The 22765-nt window shown below is 38.6% G+C and overlaps 2 protein-coding genes across 2 annotated transcripts in view; one reads left to right on the top strand and one right to left on the bottom strand.

Moving 5' to 3' along the window:
* Positions 1-22765, top strand: part of nudC (nuclear distribution C, dynein complex regulator) — a 144092-nt gene that overhangs the window by 3953 nt on the left and 117374 nt on the right. The window contains exon 4 of the mRNA XM_071599633.1: positions 5998-6183. Within this exon, the coding sequence (XP_071455734.1) occupies positions 5998-6183 (186 nt within the window). The remainder of the gene's footprint in view (positions 1-5997; positions 6184-22765) is intronic.
* Positions 13015-22765, bottom strand: part of LOC139701059 (uncharacterized) — a 79703-nt gene continuing 69952 nt past the window's right edge. The window contains exons 2-4 of the mRNA XM_071599634.1: positions 18157-18363; positions 14321-14678; positions 13015-13383 (exon numbers count right to left, since the gene is read on the bottom strand). Coding sequence (XP_071455735.1) covers positions 13346-13383; positions 14321-14678; positions 18157-18363 — 603 coding nt within the window. The 3' untranslated portion in view covers positions 13015-13345. The remainder of the gene's footprint in view (positions 13384-14320; positions 14679-18156; positions 18364-22765) is intronic.

Genomic DNA, 22765 nt, shown 5'->3' with positions numbered 1-22765 from the left:
TATTAGTACTTGCATTCATTGGTTAATTACCCCTTTGTGTCTTCTTTGCTGCAACTCTCATTTATTTTGCTTTGCATGGAGTTTGTGATATGTAACTGCAGACATGTTCTAGTGGGCTGAGCACCCCTTGGTGCCAGGACTCATACTAAGATGTTAGTCTATCTTTGTTTAATTAGGTAATTAACTGTGGGGTTTTCATGTTGTCTTCCTCAATAGTGTTTTAAATGTCTCACCATCACTTAAATGACCCCAGAGCATTAGACGGCAATCAGATGCTTTGCTGAGGATACCCTTCAACACATGCCATATGGGTGAACCTACCATGAGTGATTATCGTTGCTTCTGCCGGTAGTGTTCTATGGTTTGTCAAAATGTGCTAGCCCATCCACTGTCAATATTGTAGTCCCAAGGGAGGTATAAATAACAATGAAACAAATAATGAGAAAAGGAGTTGAATTTTTTTATGTAAATTTTTACTGTAATAGCTTCTTCAACTTCCCCCAAAATTATTTCAAGCATCCTCACTCACATCCTCAGAGACTCCACATCAGGGTATCTATCACAACATCTGTGATGTAGAGCTTCTCCCAGTAACAGAATGCTCAAAAAAGAAACATCAAAAGCCACAAAATAAACTCTAGGAGAAGAAAATACTGAAAGTACAAAGAAACCATAGATTTAGGACGTATTGCTTAGAATCATAGATATGAGAATAAATTGGAGAACAGAAAGGGAATTGGCAATGGGAGAAGGTACAAGTGCTAGGATATGGAGCTTCAAGTAAGTAAGGGTGAAAAATGTTCACTGGAAGGTGAAAGTACTGTCAGGTGGTAAGATGGGAAAATCCATGCAAAAAAATCAAAGATAAGTGAGGAAATTATTAATCAAACTAGGGAAGATTCCGTAGAGATGGAAGGAATATATAGGTGAACTATATAGTAAAGGCATTTGGCCAACATATTTACCCATAATAAGGGATGAAATAGGCCATGGGGATAGACAACATTCCTGCTGGGCTACTTAAAATTTTAGAAGAATGTAGGAGGAAGTTTTTATGGACTAATTCATAGCATCTATGTAGGAGATATTAGGCCAGAATATGTGGTGAGGTCATTGACAGTTCCTATTCCAAAAAGGGAATGGAGGCGATGTGTGATAATACGTAAAAAATGTTTGATTTTGCACTCAACTGAAACAGTTCTCAGGACTATCACTAAGAGAATGGAGAGCAAGGCAAATGGGGAAGATCAGTGTGGGTTTAGAAAGGGGAGACATGATACCTTAGTAGTAATGAGGCCACTAATTGAGAGGAACATAAAATACAGTCAGGATTTGTCTCTTCTGTAGATTTCAAGAAGGCATTTGATAAACTGAATCAGGTAAGGTTAATGAAAATCAGAAAATATTAAGTGAGATATGGAGAGAGGAAATATAGATGTTTTAGGTCTCTGTGAGATGAGATGTACCGACTGCGGGCGCTGTTGGAGTGATAGTTAAAGAGTAATCTTCTGCAAAGGGGTGGCAATAATATTGAAAAAAAGGTAGGAAGAGGCATAGTAAACAGAGAGGAAGCAAATGATAGAATATTATTGGGAGAAGTGAATGCTGTACCAACTAACTTTGTCATTGTCCAGATCTACATGTCACCAAGCAACCATAGAGAGGAAGATGTAGATAGGATATAGGATCAGTTAGATATAATTGTGACCGTTTGGTAAGGAAACACCTGATAGTGATGGGGGATTAGGATTCAGCAACAAGTGAAGGAAGAGATGGTAGTGAGGTAGGGGACTAAGGTTTAAGAACACAGAATGACCACAGGGAGAAGGCATTAGACTTCCACCGGAGACAAGGGTTAAAATTCACCAACACTTGGTTTAGACACGTTAAAAGGCATAAGTATGCATTGAAAATACCTGGAAACACTGGAGGATATCAGTTAAACTATATTATTGTTAGACACAAATTTAGGAACAGCATTATCAATTCAACAGTTAATTTAGTAATTATGAAACAGCATCTGATTCAGAAAGATAAGACAGGTTAGGAAATGGAAAGAAGGAAGTATAAAGAAATAAATAATCTGAGGCATCCTACAAAAGGGGTGAAAGAAGTGTTTTGTTTTTAATTTTAACCTTTATCTTTCTCAAAAACCTTGGTATTATTTACATTTATTCTCATCACTTAGCTATCACACTGACCTTCCAATGCATTGTTTGCAGCCTCTTGGATGACTGACTAATTAACTAATGCTTGATCATCTGCAAACCTAACTGGTTTTATGAATTCCCCTCCTGCATTCTATCCTGCCTCCTGCCCTTCCCATGCATCTCTACTACTACCACCGCGTGTATGTTAAAATTAACAAGTGATATATGTATCTGAACCTAATTTCCAGGCATCTCTTAGTAATACATCCGCATGTATGTTAAAAATAATTGATGTATCTATTCCTAATTCCTAGCCTTGTTGATCCTAACTCTAGATCCGTTACTTGCTCCTTTGCAGCCTGAAATATTTACATTTTGTGGATAAGTCACCTATTCCTTTACTATACCGGTATTTTCGGTTGTGCATTTATTAATTTTACCCAAATTACTCACTTGACTGCCTTCACAAAACACAGATCTGGATTGTAATGTACCCATTCTGATGTTCTTTTCAATCAGTGACCTAATTACTGCTTTAGGATCATGTTTGCTTTTTGCCTTTTTGAACCATAGCTGATTATCACTCATTTAATCATTTGACCTCTCCATCCTGATATTGATGTTCCTCTGTACCTCCTTAGCTGTGTGTGATATCAAACTCATTGTGATATGGTCCTAACAAACAATGGCCTTCACCTTTTTTGGCTTGGGAACTAACCCTCATCTGGCTTAATATTCTGGCCAAATTCATTGCAACTGATACCTTGCTGAGTCACCTGGCATTTTTCATGCATACCTATGCCTTTTGTGTTGTCTAAACCAAGTGTTGATGATGATTAACCTCTGTCTACTGCAGAACTCTATTGCTTTCTCTCCATGCCATTCCTTGTCCCGAAACTGTTGTCTCCTATCTCACTAACATCTCTTCCGTCACATACCATCATATTCCAATTCATCATCACTGTCAAAAGTTTCCTTCCAAGTGCACCTACGATTATGTTTTCTCACAGATTGTGTACCCTGTCGGCATCTTCCTTCTTATGATTGCTTGGTGACTGATAGATCTGAACAATGACGGAGTTTGTTGGTTTTTGCTCTATGTTCTTACTATATTTCTTACCATTTTTTTCAATATTACTGCCACTCTTCATTGGCTCTCTTATCCTCCACTCTATATTTATTATCCTATAAATATCACTCCAATCATCCCTGCTATTTTTCAATTTCAACTCACGCAAACCTGAAATGTCTATATTTACTCTCTCCTCCCACTTTATATTTTCGAATTTCTCTCTCCTCAACATCCTCCTAATATTCCAAGTTCTTATTGTAACTGGTTCAGATTTTTTCTTTTCTGCTACTGCAGTTCATTTCACTTTGTCAGGATTTTGTGATGTATGACACCGTTTTCGCCAATGAATTTTGTGAGACAATGACACTTAAGCCTTGCCTCTTCCACTGCCGGCCACAAGAAATGACCTGTATTCATTCTCATTATTTCTTCATAATATTTCTGAGATACTCGTAACCATCCCTGAATGGGTCCCATGTTGTGGTTAGATACCTTCATGGCCACCTCACTGAAGAACAGATGGTGTAGTCTTACCTTTCATTTGACTCATACTTTTCAACGTAGTATCTGGCTTGGCTGACCCTTTCTAGGAGTAATTATTATTGCTTATTCCTGTACAGCCCTAGGGGTCATCAAAACCTGACAATGAAAGACTACGACTCTCAGTTAAAAAAAATTATTTTATTTCTCTATATAAACACTCTTGACTTCAACACACTTGGTCCAGGGTTACTTCAACATCAGTATTCCTTCCCAGAAGTGAGAATCTGAAAGACTGTGAAAATATCTATCAACGGCCCTCCCAACTTCTTCATTGGAGGCAAGCACTTTCTAGATGCGAATTTCTTCAAGTTCGGGAACAGATGGAAGTCTGAGGGTGCTAAAGAATAAGGGGTAAGCTGAGCAAATCATACCCCTAATCCCGTAGTTTTTCCATCGCCAACGCACTTATGTGAGCAGGTGACAGCAGGTTTTCCTGGTGAAAGATGATTTTGTTCCTTCTTTGAGCCTGACCTCTTCTTGCAAATTTCGGCATCCAGCTGGTCAAGAAGGTTGAAATAATATTCACTTGTAATTGTCTTGTTTTTTTTTCAAGGTAATCAATTAACAGGATCCCTTTTGCATCCTAAAACATACTGACCATGACCTTTCTGGCAGATGAGATCGATTTCGCTTTCTTTGGTGCTGAACTGCTGGCTTCCGCCCACTGCTTCGACTGCTATTTCATTTCTGGCATGTAGTGGTGGGCCTATGTCTCATCCATGGTGACAAATCGTCGCATGAAATTGGTCTGTTCCCTTTGGTCGGTCCAAAAATTGTTGCAAAAATTATTTGTGCATTTGCTTTTGATCGGCATTCAGAAAATGCAGTACTCACCTTCCCAGACCTTTTGCATCCCTAATTCTTTGTGCAAGATGTTTCGCACCCTGTCTTCCGATATCCCCACGGCCTTATCAATCTCACTCGCCTTCATTTGCCTATCATCCAACATGACATCGTGCGCCTTTTCAATGGTTTCCGGTGTGGTTGAAGTTTTTGGTATCCTTCACATGGGTCCTCTTCGATCATTGTGTGACCACGTTTGAATTAAGCTGCCTACTTTTTAACATTTGATATTGAAAGAGCTGAGTCCCTGTACACTTTTCTCAACTTCAGCTGAATTTCCTTATGGGTTATTGATCCAAAACGAAGAATTTTATGACCGTACAATATTTAAGTTTTTCCATTTTAATGAAAAACATGGAAAACATCTACTGCAACAATATGTGATGACAAACCACTTGAGAGAATTCGTTGTGACTTGTCTTACCAACTAATGACACATGCACCCAGGCAGGAATCATAAATTTTTGCTGATTGGAATGCCATCTTTGTGTCGGGCCAAGAAATTTATATTCCATGGGGAGGGGTCACTCAATGCATTAATCCCAGTTAGTATCACCTCTCTTTATTCCTCATGTGCCTGCATTTTTTTCAGTTTTTCGTGCATTCTGCATTCATGCTGCTGTTGAAAATTTATATATTGCACAATCTTTTCATTTTTTCTCTCAAATGCTTTCTACTCTGTTCTTTCTTGCTACCAACTATCTCCTCAGCAGCATATTTAAAACTATGTAAATATGTATCTAATAGTGATATGTTCCTCATTTAGAACTTGTCACTTCTGCCAAGTCCTTCCGTAACACTTCAGTTTCTTGCTGTTTACCACAAAACAAAAGGTGGTCCAAGAATAACCCCTATGCTAATAAATATGTTAATGAATGTATTTAGCATGAAAACTTCTGTTTGAGATCCCCCCAACCAAGTTGTCTAATTGTTATTCTTTCACCGGGATTGAGCTCATGCAGCATTTGTTTTAGTTTTACCATGACTCGTCCCACATTTTGTTTGGCCAACAACTTAAACCAGATAAGCTTTAATGGGAACTCCTCACATGACATCTTTCATGCCAACTGAGAGTAGTCTAGGAGGTACTGGCTTTTATTCTCTTACATTCCCCCTTTTTAAAACCAAGCCTGACCACCTTGTACAGTATCAACTGATGATCACATTACCTAACCAATTCCATGAATATCAATATCATACCCATTATACTTTTTTCACATGCATTGAGGACATCTATTCATCTTAGTTATTTCATTTATCAACTCTTGTTCCTTTCATGCACACCTCTCATTTAGCATACCCAGTTGTGCTGGTATTCGCACTTGTGTTTCATTTCTAAACCTCATTGAATGGCAAAAAAACTCTTTGTTCCTATTCTATTTTTAATAGGAAAAGTTGAAAGAAGACGAGAAACCCATAGTTACTGAGATTGCATCTGAGAAGCCAGAGGTTAATGAGGAGAAAGAGAATGAAGAGGAGGACGACCCCAGTGAGAAGGGGAAGGTGAAGCCAAATGCAGGGAATGGTTGTGATCTACCCAACTATAGGTGGACCCAGACCCTGTCTGAGCTGGAGGTAAGTGAAGACTTATGGCGTGCTAGCCAGATAGAAAGAGATTCAAAAGTTAATAGAAGAGCATGGGCAATGCCACTTTCAGGAGATTTTACTACTTCGTATCTTGAGAGTATGCATTCCATGAAAGAGCAGTTTATTCAATCTGGTTTGAAAATCGGTTATTCATTTCTAATTGTTTGCCGATTACTCTATGGCACCAAAGAAAGCATGCAGTTAAAGGTAATTCATCTAAAATTTTAATGAAGATACTTTTATGCTAATAAAGTAATTTCAATGATATTTATTAAGTTGGAGCATTCTACAATTGCAATTGACCAACATAACTGCATATGAAGTCCACATTTGTGCGAGTTCGACATATGTTTGGGTCAATGGCCATTTTTTTTTACTCAGGAAGGTCTGTGACGTCTAAACTTTTGTGACAATTCATTGTTTATGGCTTTAGTCCCACTGTTTTTATTTCTATACACCATATCAATACTTGAGCTCTGTGCTTAAGATTTAGCACTTGAAGGATTTGATTTGACAAAGTAGACTTAAGGCTAAAGTGGGCTAATCTAGAACCTTTTTTCTTCACATTATTTCACGAAACACAAAAAAAACATGTTGAATCAGGGAAATAGGCTGACTAGCCATAGACTGCTAAGTTTTCATTTTAATCAAACTCTCATATTAATGCAATAATCTCTTATTAGTTTTCATCATCTTATCATGTTTTTTTTTGGACAATCAATATGTTCACCCTTGCAATACTTATTGTGTTTTTCCCCAATTGCTGTAGTTGCTTCTGGCTCATGATGTTTTTAATAGTGTATGCCTTTTCCGTACCTTGTGGAATCTTCAAATCCACAGATACAGCTTTATTCAGGGATTTTTCTCCTAGGAAAATAAAAGCCGGGACCAGAATATTTTTTCAATGCAGCTATGGTACAGAATCGTTTTAAGTTTTTCTTTAAAATGATGAGTGCAGATTTGAAATATTTTTTTTTACCATCAAATCTATCTGTACTTTGGTACTACCATTCCCATTTGCGCTTACGTTATTCTTGGAATGAACATGACATAAAATTACTTAAGACAAGTTTTTTGCTAGTGCACTCACATCTACATTCAACTTCCATTCCACTATCTACTGGGAGGTATTTGGAGTTCCATGGTATGAATCTTCTTTTGCTTTGATTTGATGTACACTAGCAAAGTGCTTCCCTTGAACATTTAGTTTCAGTATCACTGTAGCCCCTTATCAACTTTGAGTGAATTGAAACCATCAAACTTGTAAAGTTATGCTACTCATGTAGCCAAGCTCATTTAGGGTGAACTATAATTAAAATCCAACGATAATCACTTGTATATATAAATCCAAAACAATGCAACAGGAAAATACACCCTTGGATAATAACATACATCATCTGTCTTGAGACATTCCAAAAACGTGGTGCCTCCAAATCAGAGACTCATAAATGGCTCTGCATAACCATGACTATTTAGATATGAGACCATTGTAGCAATTGATGGAATCCAAAGGAATTGTCCTAGACAATGAGCTGTTGACTTCTACCAGTGTTTGAATAAGATTTGTGTCCAAGGAAACATGCAATTATGAGCTTATTCCTCAGTCATTTCCATTATCAGCCAAATTGTGAGACAGTGTTTATATCATATGAAAAATTAAGGGAAGCAGTATTTCCAGTTCTTTCATTGATAATTCACTACTACTTGGATACCCAGGCATCATTATGTACTTTGAACCAATGCCCTAAGCAGTTTATTTTCTCACAAAAACACTTTTATTTTGGTGTGCCTCCTGTCTGCTTTCTCCTTTAAATTAGTTGAAATCAACAAGGGAAAAGGCCATTGAACCTCTAGTTTTGTGAATAACCAGTCACATATCTTTTTGGTGGTTCTCAAGAATTGCATAATGTACTCCATATATATCTTACATTGTTTTACCCTTTTTATAGAATTGCAATTGTGCCATCTTCCTGTCATCACCTTCTTCCATCAGTCAGACTCCCACTTGCATGTTATGGATTCACCGCAATAAGGATTTGAATTTTATTCATTGTATTGAAATTAAGATGTTTTATGAGTGTTCTACCATTCTAAAAAATTTCATGTTGCTCTGAATGTACCATAATATAAGATACACTTTGTTACCCAAAATTATGGTTAAAAAAATCACCTGCATCTTGTATGTTAAGGTTCGAACTCCATGGAATAACGTTCAATTCTGAATGTTATTTTTACCCCTGATGGTTGGTGCTACTTATTTGGACTCCATTTACCTATACATAACATTTTTTATTCTGTTGAAGAATTTTGTAGTTGGGATTATTTTAATTGAGCTCATTATAATTATCTGACATGAATATCGTATTGCTTGTTTCTGCGATGCTGAAAGAGGTGTGAGCGAGATATCTGACAAACTTTATTTTATCACAGCTGATCATAACAAAACAACTTGTGCTCTTCATACAGGGTAGAATTATTTGTTTAGAAAAAATACTCAAAAATTACAAAAAGTTAAATAGGTGGTAGTGTCATGCTTTCTTTATTTTTTCTTGTGCATGCCCTGTTGAAATCAGAGCGCCTCTTGTATGTCATCAAATATGGTAATAGTTACAGTAGTTTCATTACTATCATTGAATTATAACTTATTTGATGGTACAAAGGTACATATTTTCTGACATTCTATTTGTTATAATTTCAATATTAAACCGTTAAGCACAATACATATTCAATCTAAAAATTAAGTAGCATGTTCTGAAATTAAGCTAAAGAGTTAAAAAGTTAGAATAATGTTCCTTTTTCCATGCACAACCAGCATATCAGTATATACTGGTACATGAATACAATATATTAAATTAACCAGTCGAAAGAATTTAACCAATAGTTAGTGATACAGTATATTATTCAACTTACAATGATACCCACTTATGTGCAAATATGCAATATTTAATTTTTAATTTTCCAGTGATCATATTTTGAAATTAAAAGTTGTTTATATTTTACTTGTTTTTATTATACGTCATTGAGTAAGTTTTGTGAAAGTATACCTATTTGCCAAATTTATTGTCAAAAAAGTGCCTTTCTGTCCGAATTAATAGTTAATTGTGATTAGTTGAAATGAGATCTTGCCCCTATTTGGAAATGGAAGTTTACTCACTCAGACCATCCACTTTGTGTGCGCAGAAAACTTCTGTGTTGACCCTTGTCCAAAACAATCCTGGGTTTTACTTTATTTGTTTCAATTTGAATGCATATATTTTCCTCTTTATTTCCTAAATCTCATTGCCTTCCTTTTCTTTTCATTCATTCTCACCCTTTCACCAATTACACTACTTTTCTAATGCCTTCAGCAGTGATGGTAACCCTTTGGCTGACTGGCGAACTGAAGCTTGATAATCCACATATCTCTCTTATTTTATGGATTCCCCCACCAACTTTCATTATTATCTCCAATTGTTCCTATGCATCTTTTACCATTTCCTTTTCATATACGAGTCTTTTGATCATAAAAAAGTACATTTGTTAGAAAAAGTTTTTATCGATGGTTTTCATTTCCTGTGAACCAACTTCACTTTACATGATCAGTGATTGCTTCTCAGCAGTTTTCATGTAAATGCACCATTTTCTTTAATCCCTCAGCATAGAAGTTCGCCACATAGGGATTGAACCAGTCGACAGTGGTGATCCTGAGTTTCTTATAGTCTTTAAATCGTTCAACAAGCCATTGTTTCAAATACAAGAAGAGGAAATAGACTGCAAGTACTAGTTTGGGACTGGGGATAGCTGTCTAAATATGCTAGTCCACTGGACATTCTTTTCTCTTTGTATTGTTCAGTAGTTATTTTTGGTCCCTGCCGTGTCCACAATTTGTGTTATCCAAATTTTTCCATAACAATTGTTTGAATAGTGTTGTCTCCCACTTGAGAAATTTTATCAGCTTAAGAACTAATTGCCATTCATCGATCAAATTGCAGTTCTTTGCGCACCTGTTGAATCATTTCATTGGTCTTGATACTGGGCCTGCCAGTACATTCTTCATTATGCATGCTTTGGTGGTCATTTTTGAAGCTTGGATACCATTGTTTAACCTTTCCTTCATTCATTGCTTTAGGTCCATGAACTAGTTACAACTCCCAATGAATGTGAGCAATTATTGATCCTTTAGCACACAAAAATCTAATCACAGTGCGCACTTTGCAACTGGCGGGAGGAACAACTTTCCAAAACATGGTAATTTGCATTCAGGGATAGGCAAGTGACTACTGAAACTGAACAATAATTTTTGTGGCTTCAAAAACAATCAATAGATAGAGAACTACAAGTGTACAGCTTGTTCTGACCTGTCAAAATTTAAATATAAGAAAATGGCCCTCCCTTATGTACCTTAAATACCTTATATATTTAATAGTAAAGGTGATATTGGACAACCCTGTCTTCTATCTCTATCTAACAGTGCCCTGTAACTCTAGTGCACCTGTGCAGTCTAAGACATGTACAAATTGTGGGTGATTTGCCTATCCCTTCAATTTATTCCTACATTCTGCATCATATTTATTGATTCTGCTCATATATTTACCATGAGGATTCTATATGTATGCATTCTTTCCATTTCCTAAATCTTCTTTTGGGTCAATTAATAACTTTCCTTCATCTCAAATAATATGGACCGATTTTACTTTCTTTCATTCTGACAGTGCTTGTAGCTTTCTGCAGAAAGCACCAACTTTACCCTTTCTCTTAAAACTTTCCATTTCACTATATTGGTTTCATGCTATTTGATTCTCAACTTAGTTTATTATTTATCTTTCAGCTCTTTCTTCTCCCTAATCTCTCTTTACAATCTTCCATTTCTTTCTCTTATATATCTTCCTAATTGTTTCTTCTGTAATTCATGGCTTTCTAATTCCCTTCTTTTTATAGTACAATTGTTTCATTATGGGGCGTGGTAGTCCAGGGGGTAAAGCATTAAACTACTGACTGGAGGACCTGTGCTCAATTCCCTGGCATGTCTCTCCGGCCAACCTCAGCCCCACCCAAGCTGTGTGATTTTTCGGGTACCATATCTTCCTGAGAAACCATAGCAGGCACAGGGAGAGGAAACTGGCCACCCTACCCTGATGTGTGAAATTCTCACACCATCAGCCTTAGTATTGGTTAAACTCTATCATGTCCTACCTAACCGACCTTCGTGTTGATCATTGTGTTAAGGTTTTTTTAATTGTTTCATTAAGGGCCTTTGTTTTTTAATTTTTAAGATGCATAGTCCCACCTTTCTTCCACCATACCTCCTTGTTTCTCCTCTAGAATTTTATCAATGGCTTCCTAGTATTCATCCCTTTCATCTGGTAATTCTTGTACATTCCATTTCCTTATAATTTGTAGGACCCTCTTCCCTTGTTTATCTTCTTGAAGTCAGTGTTTCACTTCATGTGCCATAAATCATCATCTGAAATTCCGACAGCTCTCAGATAACTAAGAATTGATGTTTCTGTTCCTAAATCTGTATCTAATGATAATGTGATCTGATATTTCACTGTATATCCTGTCTGATTTCTCATGTGCATATATGTATGCCAGTTGTGATTCTGAAACAAGTTGTTAGTCAATTAGGCCATTGCTCTTGCAGAAATCCCTGGTTTTTCTTCCCTTGGTCACTCCTAATTCCTACCAAATATAACTATCTCACTCCCATCTCTACCTTCATTCAACACCTCATTCCGTTATCACATCACTCTCAAGAGTTTGTATCAATGACATTGAATTTCATTTCCTGTTGTGGTCATATGTGTTTAACGTGTGTACTTATCCTTCCTATGTGAATCTGATTGGCAACCTTGTTAACTAGCTGTTCTTTGATTCGTGCCAATAATATTGCTGGTACCCTGTTCTGGCTCTCCACTATTGCTCCAATAATTCCTTCAATTTCTCCAGGTCACCTTACGTAGTCCAAAGATATCTACATTTCTCTTCACTACCGACCACTCCAGGTTTTCTAACCTTCCTGTCCTCTGCATCATCTCTATACTCAAAGCCCCCATTCTTACAGTTATGGTTTTCTTCTTTGGCTTCTTCTCTGCTGCTGTTGTTGATTCAGCCATGCAAGGGTTCAATATGACGATAACCATGTTAGGCCTTGCTTGCTGGGTATAACACCTGACCTATTTGGCTGAGTCCTGCGTTTGCTGTTGTCCTCTTTTTGTCATATTTGGTTCCAACATAATTGTGTGGAATAAATAATTTAGTGGTGTCCCATTACCCTCCTTAGTAGTGTTACCATAACTTAAATGGCTGCCCCTCTAAAGTCTTACTGCTTTTACCCACCTCAATGAGATACAGACTCTCTTAGACTAGTTTTATTGTAGTTCCCACCCTTTGACTTATCTGGAGTGGATGATGATGATGTCTTTGTATGAAGTACTTACCATACCTCCCACTGCAGCATTTAGGCCATTATGTACCTGTGGTTTTCCATGGTGAATTTCTTAAATTGTCCAAACTTGATGTTAGTAACCTGTGTTGTGAATGCATTAAAATAATTTATAGCATCTCTTTGCTTATGACCCTTACTTCAGAAACTATTTAAACCATGTAAATTAACAACTTATTTTATTATTAGCATAGGTGAGGGTAGGTTTTGGATGGACCGTGACACAACACAATACTGGTACTATTTAGCCTTAACTAATATTTACTATTTAAAAAGGGCAGATTATGGACAATGTTGGTTCCTATCTTTTAAGGTTTCAAGTAAATAATACAAATATGTAGTTTTTTATTTTTTAATACTTGCAATTGTTTCGTACAAAATTTTATGATAATTAATCAAATCTTATAGTCCAAGAATATTACATCTTTATTTAATAATTATTCTTGATTAAAAAATTAATTATTATAACCTATCATTAACATAAAATTAAAACTCCACGCATCATACTTGACATGTACCTCACAGCCATTTTCTTTGGAATAACATATTAAATACTATCACATTTCACCTCTAAATGCACTTTCATAATGAAAATAACTTCCATATGTAACTTGCACTTAATGATTGAATTCTGTTACTTTTAATGAATGCAATAAGGCTTACTGATGTGATAAAATTACATTAATACCATTGATAAATTAAAGAATTTTAATGATGTCCATCTTCTCACGTAGATTTTGGCCAATGCATATTTCTTGCTCTTACTGAAAAGAATTAAAAAAAGGCTCATTATGCAATTATAATGTTGACTAATACTTATTTTAAGTGGGGTAGTTTCATTTGAATGGATTGGTTAATTAGTGGGTAAAGCTGGTAGCTTTTGGTTAAGACTGGTTTGTTTTGACATGCTTGGTCCTAGTTTAACTGTTTGATATTAGCCAGTTCAGCAAAATTAGTCCATAATATACGGTGGTGAAATTCCCACCAGTTCAGTCAATTAAAATTTTCTAGAAGTGTCATAGAGAGAGACCCATGTATAAGTAACTAAAACGTGTAGTTTAAGATCATGTAAGTATTCCAATAGCTGAATTTGGAAGGTTTTAATTTTATCTTCATGAAATTTTTCTCTTTTCTTTGATCGAGAATACTATAGTTCTGACAGATTATTTCATTTCATTTTTTCATGTTATATTGCATGTACATTGCTTCATGTTATAATGGTGATATAGCAATGTTCATACTGGCTCAATTGTTTTTAGTGCATTTTAAAAAACTGTATGAGAAATATAATTAGGGTATACGTTTTATGGACATTAACCTTCCCTCTGAGTAAGCAATTTAACGTTACTAGTGATGAAATAGTTTTGGTGTACACTAAACTTTAGTAAACCAGTTGGAATTAAGTTCTGCTCTTTATTTATCAATCGAGCCTAGTTTGAACAAAACTACAAGAGAAGTACAATGATTATTTGCTTGCAAGGGTAAAAGTTTTGAAAATACGGCACTCTCGATAGACCTTTATCATGCTAAAGCCATGTGATAATCACTCAGTCGCTTGAGCGACATACTGAAACGGCAGTTTGGGCAACGGAAATTAGCACCCGAGAAACTCGCATTCATTGATTATCACCCGAAATTCCCTGTTCTACCGTTGGATTCTCTCCGTGTGAATGAATTGGCACGCCACGCCGTTTTGTTTACCTTCGAGGAAGAGAATCGCGGCGAGGATCCCAATTAAGATGAGCAGGGACATAGACAGAACCAGGGCCGTTATCTTCCCCGCCTTCAGACCGCCGGTACCCCTCCGGACTCCCCTCCCGCCGCCGTAGCCCCCCACGCCCACCACCGTAAAGTGCGTCGATGAGGCTATGGATACTGAGTCGTCCTCTCGCTTGCCCTCGCCCTGAACATCCGCTTCTGCGGGGACGGGCTCGGAGGCCAAAGGTGGGTCCTCTGGCTTCTTGAGATCCCCGTCGACTTCTAGCGGCGGCAGAGCCGTCGGTATCCACGTTGGTCTCGCGTGTGCCTCTCGAACCAGGGGAGAGTGCAGTGAACCAACCTAAAGGAAAAACGAATTATTTATGAAACATAAATTACAAATTCAGGGGTGATGTGGTGGAACCTGTTCCATAACACAGAAACGAAAACTATTACAACTTCCCACTAAATAAAGATTTTTTTTCGACTAGTTTCGATGTTCCACATCATTTTCAACTTAAAAAGGATGTAGTACATCGAAGCTAGTCGGATATAAATATTTATTAAGTACATTGATAAATACCTTGAGGATTTCGCTGGTGCTAATTTTAAGCAGGCTTTAGGTATGGCGCACGGATTCTCAACTATGGGAGAATTCCTCCCTAGGAAGAAATTTAGTGTTTCATGGGGGAATCGGTGCCTTTATTCAGTGGCGTGGTGTAGAGTATTTACATTCTGTAAAATTTAAGTTCTTTTAAGATGAGTTCTGCGGTATTCATTTAAGTTCATTGAAGGTCACTGATTGGTATCGATAAGTGCATCTTATCAACCTTTTGTATTAGACTACACATCTTAAGAAAGGGGGTGGTGATGTTCTTGAAGTATGGTGTATAGGGAGAATGTGGCAAAAATGTTGAGAGCCTCTGCTAATAGATTAGATACCCTTACCAGGAGCGATAAATTACACTAATTGTAGCTGTAGGATCGTGAGGAATGTGGGGATCAATGGGGTGGGAAACTCGATAGGGGATGTGTGTTGTTTAAAATGATGACGATTCTTTGGGTTCGCTACGGAGTTGGAGGGGTGAGATTGGTGGTATAGTGGATGAGCACAAGCATGGGGAACAGTATTTCGAAAAATTCTTTTTTTTTTCAATGGCCGGTTTTCATTGGTAAGGAACATTGTTACCTCACATGGTACTTTAATAAAACCAAGGTGTAGGTATTTTCCATCCACATCCTAGGATCATCAAATAGTCATTATTCATGGCAGGTTTCGTGATCAACGCAACACGCTGCTTGGGCGGTGGCCTTCATTGAGGCTTAATGGATTCAAGTTTACTTGTTATGAACTAGGGAGTTATTATACATCGCACTAGTATTATTAACGAATTTCCCTTTAAATTAGTTCCTCTTAACCTTTGTATCTCCTAAAAATCAAATTTAAACCTCTGATCGCAATTGATGGAATTTGCATAAACTTATAAATGTAGGGTGCCAAGTGAGGTCGATGTTGTGGGTTCACACTTTTATCGGTAATGTTAGGGTTAAGAACTGGTGATTCGGATGAAGAATATTGAAGTTTTAGACCGTGATACAACAACGAAGGGGAGTGAGGAGTTTTTTCGTATCATGTGGTACAATGAATGCGTATTAAGAGTCTCAAAGACTTCAAAGTGTTCCAAGTTTACCTGGAAGATAATTTTTTATGCCAAATGGTCAGTTAAGTTAAAGGAGCATTCAAAACTTATCAGATGTTCGCGTGAAATGGGAAACCGATAGATGATCACGCAGGAATGGTCGTTTGTATTTTTCTGAAATCGATAAAGTCGTTTTTTTGATATGGTACTGGGTTTACGGCCTTCTACCTTAAATCGCTTGGGGCCGTAATAAGTCGTAAACCAGCTCTGGGTATGGATATATTGGGACGCGGGCTGAGGGGATATTTGGAAGCTAAAAATAAGGCGATATAATGATGGACCGAAGTTGAGCCGAAACCAGACTGCGGAAACATGAGTTGAATCCTTACTGAAGCCTAAGCCCAAATCGTGTTGTTCTTTTCCGTGATCAGTCAGTGAGAGAACATCATCTCTTGGGTGTCTCGATTTTCATACTTCTTGTTTTACTTCATGTTCCTTAAACCATCCGTCCATCATATTGTATTTCTAGTTTTCATGAAAAATATTTGCCCTGGATTTCACAGGTCACTTGACACCTGTGAATAAATAAGCCCTTTTTGAAATGAAATGAAATAATGGCCTTAGTAATTCCACACACTTCAAAAGTGTGTGGAATTACATAGTCAATTATTTCATTTCAATATGTTATGCAAATTCCATTAAATTACGCCTGAGACAACAAATTTTAAATAAGCCCTTTGTTATTATTGAATCAATTATTTTCAAGAAACATTGCTGTATTCTATTTTTTTATTCCTCCCAATTATACTAACGCTTAGGAATTTCATTATTTTCTTACATTACATGCGGTATCTTTCAGTGGGAAACTTTATCTGTAATAAGTGCGATCTTTACTTTTTTGTGCTGCTTAATGCTTTTCTTAGTCCTGCCGGACCTAATTTTTATCGCTCTCACTGTATGTGTTACAGTAAGTGTATTGGTACGGGATATTTGTTATGAGAAACTTAGTACTCATCGCAAAAATATAGCGGAACTGCTTTTGAGGCTTCCACGGAGAGCGTATGGAGCTCACCTGATTTAAAGGTATATACACTCTTATGCACGCCATGTGCTTCTTCCAAGCGTTGAAGCAGATACGTATGTACGTAGGCATACAATTTCCTGTGGATGGTTTGTGTCGCTGGGAAGTGGTAAATGATTCTGAGCGCGTTTATTCAAGCCAAAGTTTTAAGCCTATTCTAAAAATATTCCGACTTAGAATCGCTTTGTGGTTCATGGCCACACATTTGAGTTTACTATTATTTGTAATGCTTATGTGTTATACTCTAGAGAATTTTTATTGCATGGCATAGTAATTAAATAGGTGTGTCCAATTTCTGAGAGCCTGGTTTCGATTCCCCGGCACACCTCTGGGGACCTTCAGTTTCACCTAAGCTGTATGATTTTTTTCTGGTGTCAGATCTTCCTGGGAAACAATTGGCGGCGCAGGGGAAGGAACTCCCCACACTTCACCTCGATGTGTGTCACAATCCGTTGGGCTAGGTACTAGTTTGAGCTCTACCCTCGCCTATCAAACCAACCTTCGTGTTGATAACTGTGGTTTTTTAAATTTTATATTAGATCCCTCTAGAACTCCACCCTCCTGAGGAGACAATGAAATGGCACTATCCCCTTCTTTATGTAAATCAAGAACCGGCCCCCTTCTTAAGCGAAGTGGCTTCTCATTTCAGGAAATCGGGAAAAAATGGGAATCATTCCACGTGTTGAAAATGGAAAAAGGGCCTATGCTTTAAAATTCGAGAATTTAACTATAAAGTCAGTAATGAGATGCGGGAATTTCCGTTTAGGACGGTATTACTTTTAGAGATCGGTTCGTGATCGCCGTTGTTGCGCATGCAGAACTGGGTAAATGCTCAAATTATAGTTTTGGTCCGGATTCGATGCTACCAGTGGGTCGCTAATCGACGAAGAATTGTCGACAAAACAATTCATGGCCTGGTTCCAAGCAATCGGGAGCAAACTCGGGAAAAAGGACCACATTTTCGTCAGGACAATTGTGAAAAAAGTCAGTAATTGAAATCATACAACGAGTGGTCACCCTGTCAAGAGTCCGGGAAATGCGGTGTGCATACCACCCCGGGGAAATAAGATCCCGCTCATTGGAAAATCGAGCAAAGAGGTGCGCTACTTGTTGCTCACCGGCGTCGTGATCGAAGACGATGACGTGGAGGCGTTGGAGGCTGCGTATCCGGGTCTCGGGTGTCTCCCGGCATCTTGGTGTTCCCCGCCGGCTTTGGCCCACCCCAGTCCTGCCGCCCCTCCTTCCGCATCTCCAGACCTCTCCGCCTGGTGCCTTGATTTCCACCACAGCGACGGCCGCGGTATATGCCAAATCTTCCCGTGCACCTGTGAATTCGAATGAGACCCATAAGTTCGCCGTACCATTGTCCCTTGATCCAAAGATAAAATAGAAAGATAGTTCTAATTCTGTCTTGGAGTACTTCGGCAGGTGAGGCCGTCACATGACGTAAACTTGACACGAGAACGACGTAAGTCCGCGCCCGAAGCGGGATACAAACTCACGGCCATGGGATCCGTCGACACTCCAGATTTCCCTTATTATGGCTTGGTCCAACAGTGGAAACCACTTAACACAAAAACAGATGGCATAGTAATGTTTTTATTTGCAAACTCAGGCATTTGTATGCAGTATATACATATCACTTACGCGTCAACGGATAACACGAAATATTAATTAACTTTTATTTTAATAGAAGTTTGTTTATAAATGTGCTCGATTGTACTATCTGCTAACACAGCCGTCAAGTCTGCCCGGCCAATGTAACATTTCCGGGGCTAATCCCTCGGAAACAACATTAAAGGTAGTAGAGACATGCATACTACACTGAATTTTAAAATAAATAAAAATGAAAGTTAGAATGTCATTGAATAAGGTTGCTCGGATCGATAATCGACTCGAGGACCTTTTTAATAGAACATATAATATAGGATCTTTTCGTTCAGGGTGGGGCTTCAGAAAAATCACTAAAGAGCGCGCAAATGAATTAACAGAGTGGGAGTAGCGACGTTAGCTGTGGGAAACGACTCCATTTTCAGTTGTTACCATGCAGTGGTCTGGTGAGCGTCGAGACTGAGTTGTAGAAACGTTCTTTAAAAACAATGATAGTGTGGTGGCGACGCAGAGGGATTTTCGTTGGCAGTTTGGTTTGACTCGTCATGACAGGGTTGCTGATACTAAAACCATTAGGAAATGGACTAGTGTACGGGCGACAGGATCTGCCCTTCCTAGAAAACTAGTTGGGTGGCCTATAAGTGTGCGGACACCTGAAAACCGTTGCAGTGAGAGCGTCCATTGAACAGTCTCTATCGCGCTCTGCGCGGTAACATGCTGCTGCTCTTGGAATATCGCCCAGAACGGTAAGGCGAATTTTACGCTCTGACTTTCACTTCCACCCCTACAAGATGATGGTTGTTCAAGAATTGAGTTCAGTAGTGGGTGAAACATACAGAAAAGTAACACGTCCTTTGCAATCCAATGCTATTCTGTGGTCTAGCGGTGAAGCGCATTTTGACCTCTCCGGCTCGATAAATAAGCAACATTTTCGTGACTGGGCGACTGATTACCGTCGCGAACTTAACCCAAGCCCTCTCCGTAGCCCCAAAGTGACAGTTTGGTGTGCTGTGTCCTCCACAGACATTATTGAGCCAGCCTTATTTGAATCTCGAGGTTTAACTGTTGTTGTGAACTCTGAGCGCTATTGTGAGAGATGCTGGAGAACTTTTTACTCCCCAAAATGGAAGATTATGGCGAGGAATATGAAATAGAAGTCTTTTGGTTTCAATAGGATGGTGGCACGGTTCATACCTTCCGTCGTTCATGTAAAAATCTTGCAAGAGCAATTTCCCGTCGCCTGATCTCCTTACGAGGGGATGTTCCATGACCCCCTCGCTCCCCGGATTTGAGCCCATGCGATGTTTTTCTTCGGGGATATCTCAAAGCTGAGGTCTACCAAGTTCGACCAAGGACCTTGGAAGCTCTTAAAGGGGTAATTACAGATATCATCACTGGATTAATGAAAGATATGCTGAGAAGAGTTTTCGATTTTGTTTAATTACTCAACATGTGCATCGCTCACCAAAGACGTCACCTGGATGAAATAATTATCAAAATGTAATGAAAATAAAATGGCATTGGATATACACATAGTTTTCAGAAATAAAAACATTTTTAAATTGTATTGGTTGGTTTTTTTTACAATTCACCCGTCAAATCAGGGAGTCCCTTCTGCCCTCAATATACGAAGAATACTCTTTTTTTTCAAAGGTTGTTCTATTTATCACCGTAGGCCAGGTCATTTTGTCATAATATTTTTTATTATGGCACCCGTACGTCGCACTGCCCCCTCTCATGAGCTCATAGGAAGTTACTTTAAAACTCATCCGCCATTTCATTACCTCTTGGGGGTCGATGAAGTTAACCCTTACGAAAAATTTAACCCAGTAGTTCGCGTGGAAATTTTATATGTTCCATGATGTCATCTTTCCAAGGAGCAGAAATTACCTTTCTGATGCGATTTCTATTCGCTCGGGTGGTATTAAGAGAAAGGAATTGAGGATTTTAGGGTAAGAAATTGATAATGCATAGCCTCGCGGAAGTGGGAGTTTCGTAATAGTTGGTCGACCTTGCGTCATTTTTTTTTCGTTTACTAGGCGCTGCGGTCCATGCATCGCCACTAAATACGTCACATTATCGCTTTCTCTCGCGTGCTATCACGTCTACTCTCCGAGGAAAGCTATGTTTGCTACGACGGAGAACTTCTTTTGGGTTTCTCTTGAAGGCTGCTCCATGCACACCCTTCCCCTCAGCTCACCTCCCCATCACACGAAGTATCGTAATCTGGCATCGTCTTGTCGGATTGCATCGAAATGCTACAATGATGGTGCTCGAAATGATGCCATTCATAGCAGCCGTCTCTCTCTTGTCATATGAAGTTGTCCGGTTTAGTTGTGCGTTTGCGCTCGGGTGTTGCAACACGTGGTCGTGCAGGTGAAATGGACCGAATGCGTGGGTGGCGGGGGTTTCTGTCAGATGGTATGAGCGTAGGCTGGGCCTCGCTCACAACCCTCAAGGCCTTCCGAATTCGTTGGTCCCCCAACGAATACAAATCATGCTCCGTTTGAAAACAAATTTAATTTCTCAGCACATTCAGTCGATCAGTAAAGATAGATTGTTGGCATTTTTTAAGAACGAGGGTAGGCTGAAAACTAATGCACACATGCGTGTAGACCACACACAAAATGACTTTCAGAAGCAATCCTGGTGGCATGTGGAAGTAACATCCCCCCTCAACATGCATGCGCAAGTTTGAGGTAGTTTCATGTATCCAGTGTATTTCGAGAAGCGCAAGTATGGAGACGTGTTTTAGTGCCATATCAACACGAGTTACACAGCGTGCTGTTATCGAATTTTTAACTGGTGAACAAGTGACCACTCCTGAGAGTCATCGTCGTTTAAAGGCTATTTATGGTGACGATGCTATTGATAGGTCTACTTTAAATCGATGGGTAGTAAAATGTCGTGGTTGCGAGCCTGGAAAAGCCGTAATTGTTGATGAAACACGCAGCGGACGTCCGATCACTGCCACAGACGATAAACATCGCAAACTCATTGAAGATTTTATTCAAAATGACCAGCGAATCACTCAAAAGCGCATCCCAAACCATACTGGAGTATCCAAGGAAGAAGTTTGTCGTGTTAAAGGCAGCCAGGCGCCAATAATCTTGCAACATGACAACGCTCGTCCATACACTTCGCGCGCAACTGGAGAGACTCGGCGAAACCTGAAATTGGAACCGATTCCACACCATCCTTATTCCGCCGATTTTTTTCCTCAACTCAAGAGGCACCTCAAGGGTAATCATTACTCCTCGGACGATGAGGTGAAGGTAGCTGTCAAGTCCTGGATTTGAGAATAATTGGGAGAGTTTTTCAGTGACGGAATGAAACAACGTGTTACACGTAGGGAGAAATGTGTTAGTCTTAACGGTGGCTATGTTGAAAAATAAATGTATGATTTTGAAACTTAAGAATTGTGCTTTAATGTACTTTTTACCCAATCCTGCTTTTTGTTTTTGTTCACGCTCTACAAGCATGTGTGCATTACTTTTTAGCCTACCCTAGTATTAAATTTGTTGTTTGGTCAAATTGCTTATTACATGGTGACGGAGGTTTTCTTTTATTGTCTTTGCGTTGGAAATAAAAACCTCTGGTTGCTATCTCTCGGATTTTTCTATTTCTATTATGCTTCTACGGTTTTTAGTAGATTCCATTATTGACTGTGTACAAATTCAAAGCAATTGCCCTATGGCATAAATTCTTCGTTCCGGAATTCTTTATCAGTTACGTCCTCCATAAATTTTCTTTTCCATCACATGCGTGGTAGTTTATAAATAAAAGCCGGAAGTCCCCGGGATCAAATCCGGGTAATGGAGTCACCGAGTGACCTCGAGCTAAAAATCCAGGTATAATGGTTCTCAATCTTTGTGAAAAACCGCAGGAGAGATATGAAAAGGGTCAGCACCCCACTCCCCAAAAGGTGAGAATTTCACTCAGCATAGGGCTTGGATCGAGGTAATCTCTACCTTCACCTCGTCAAATCATCCGTCGGGTTGATTACTGTAGTAGTTTCCCCACCCTACTGCTTTTCTAATAGGTTAAAAATGTCTCTCACGTTCAATTACATTTACCATTTGGCAAGTTAACTTCAAGAGTCCTATTTATACCGCA

This window comes from Hetaerina americana, unplaced genomic scaffold (assembly GCF_022747635.1).
Source record: "Hetaerina americana unplaced genomic scaffold, ioHetAmer1.1.p SCAF_11, whole genome shotgun sequence".
NCBI classification, from domain to species: domain Eukaryota; kingdom Metazoa; phylum Arthropoda; class Insecta; order Odonata; family Calopterygidae; genus Hetaerina; species Hetaerina americana.
Note: the sequence above shows the minus strand (reverse complement) of the source record. Positions and strands in the feature narration are given on the sequence as shown.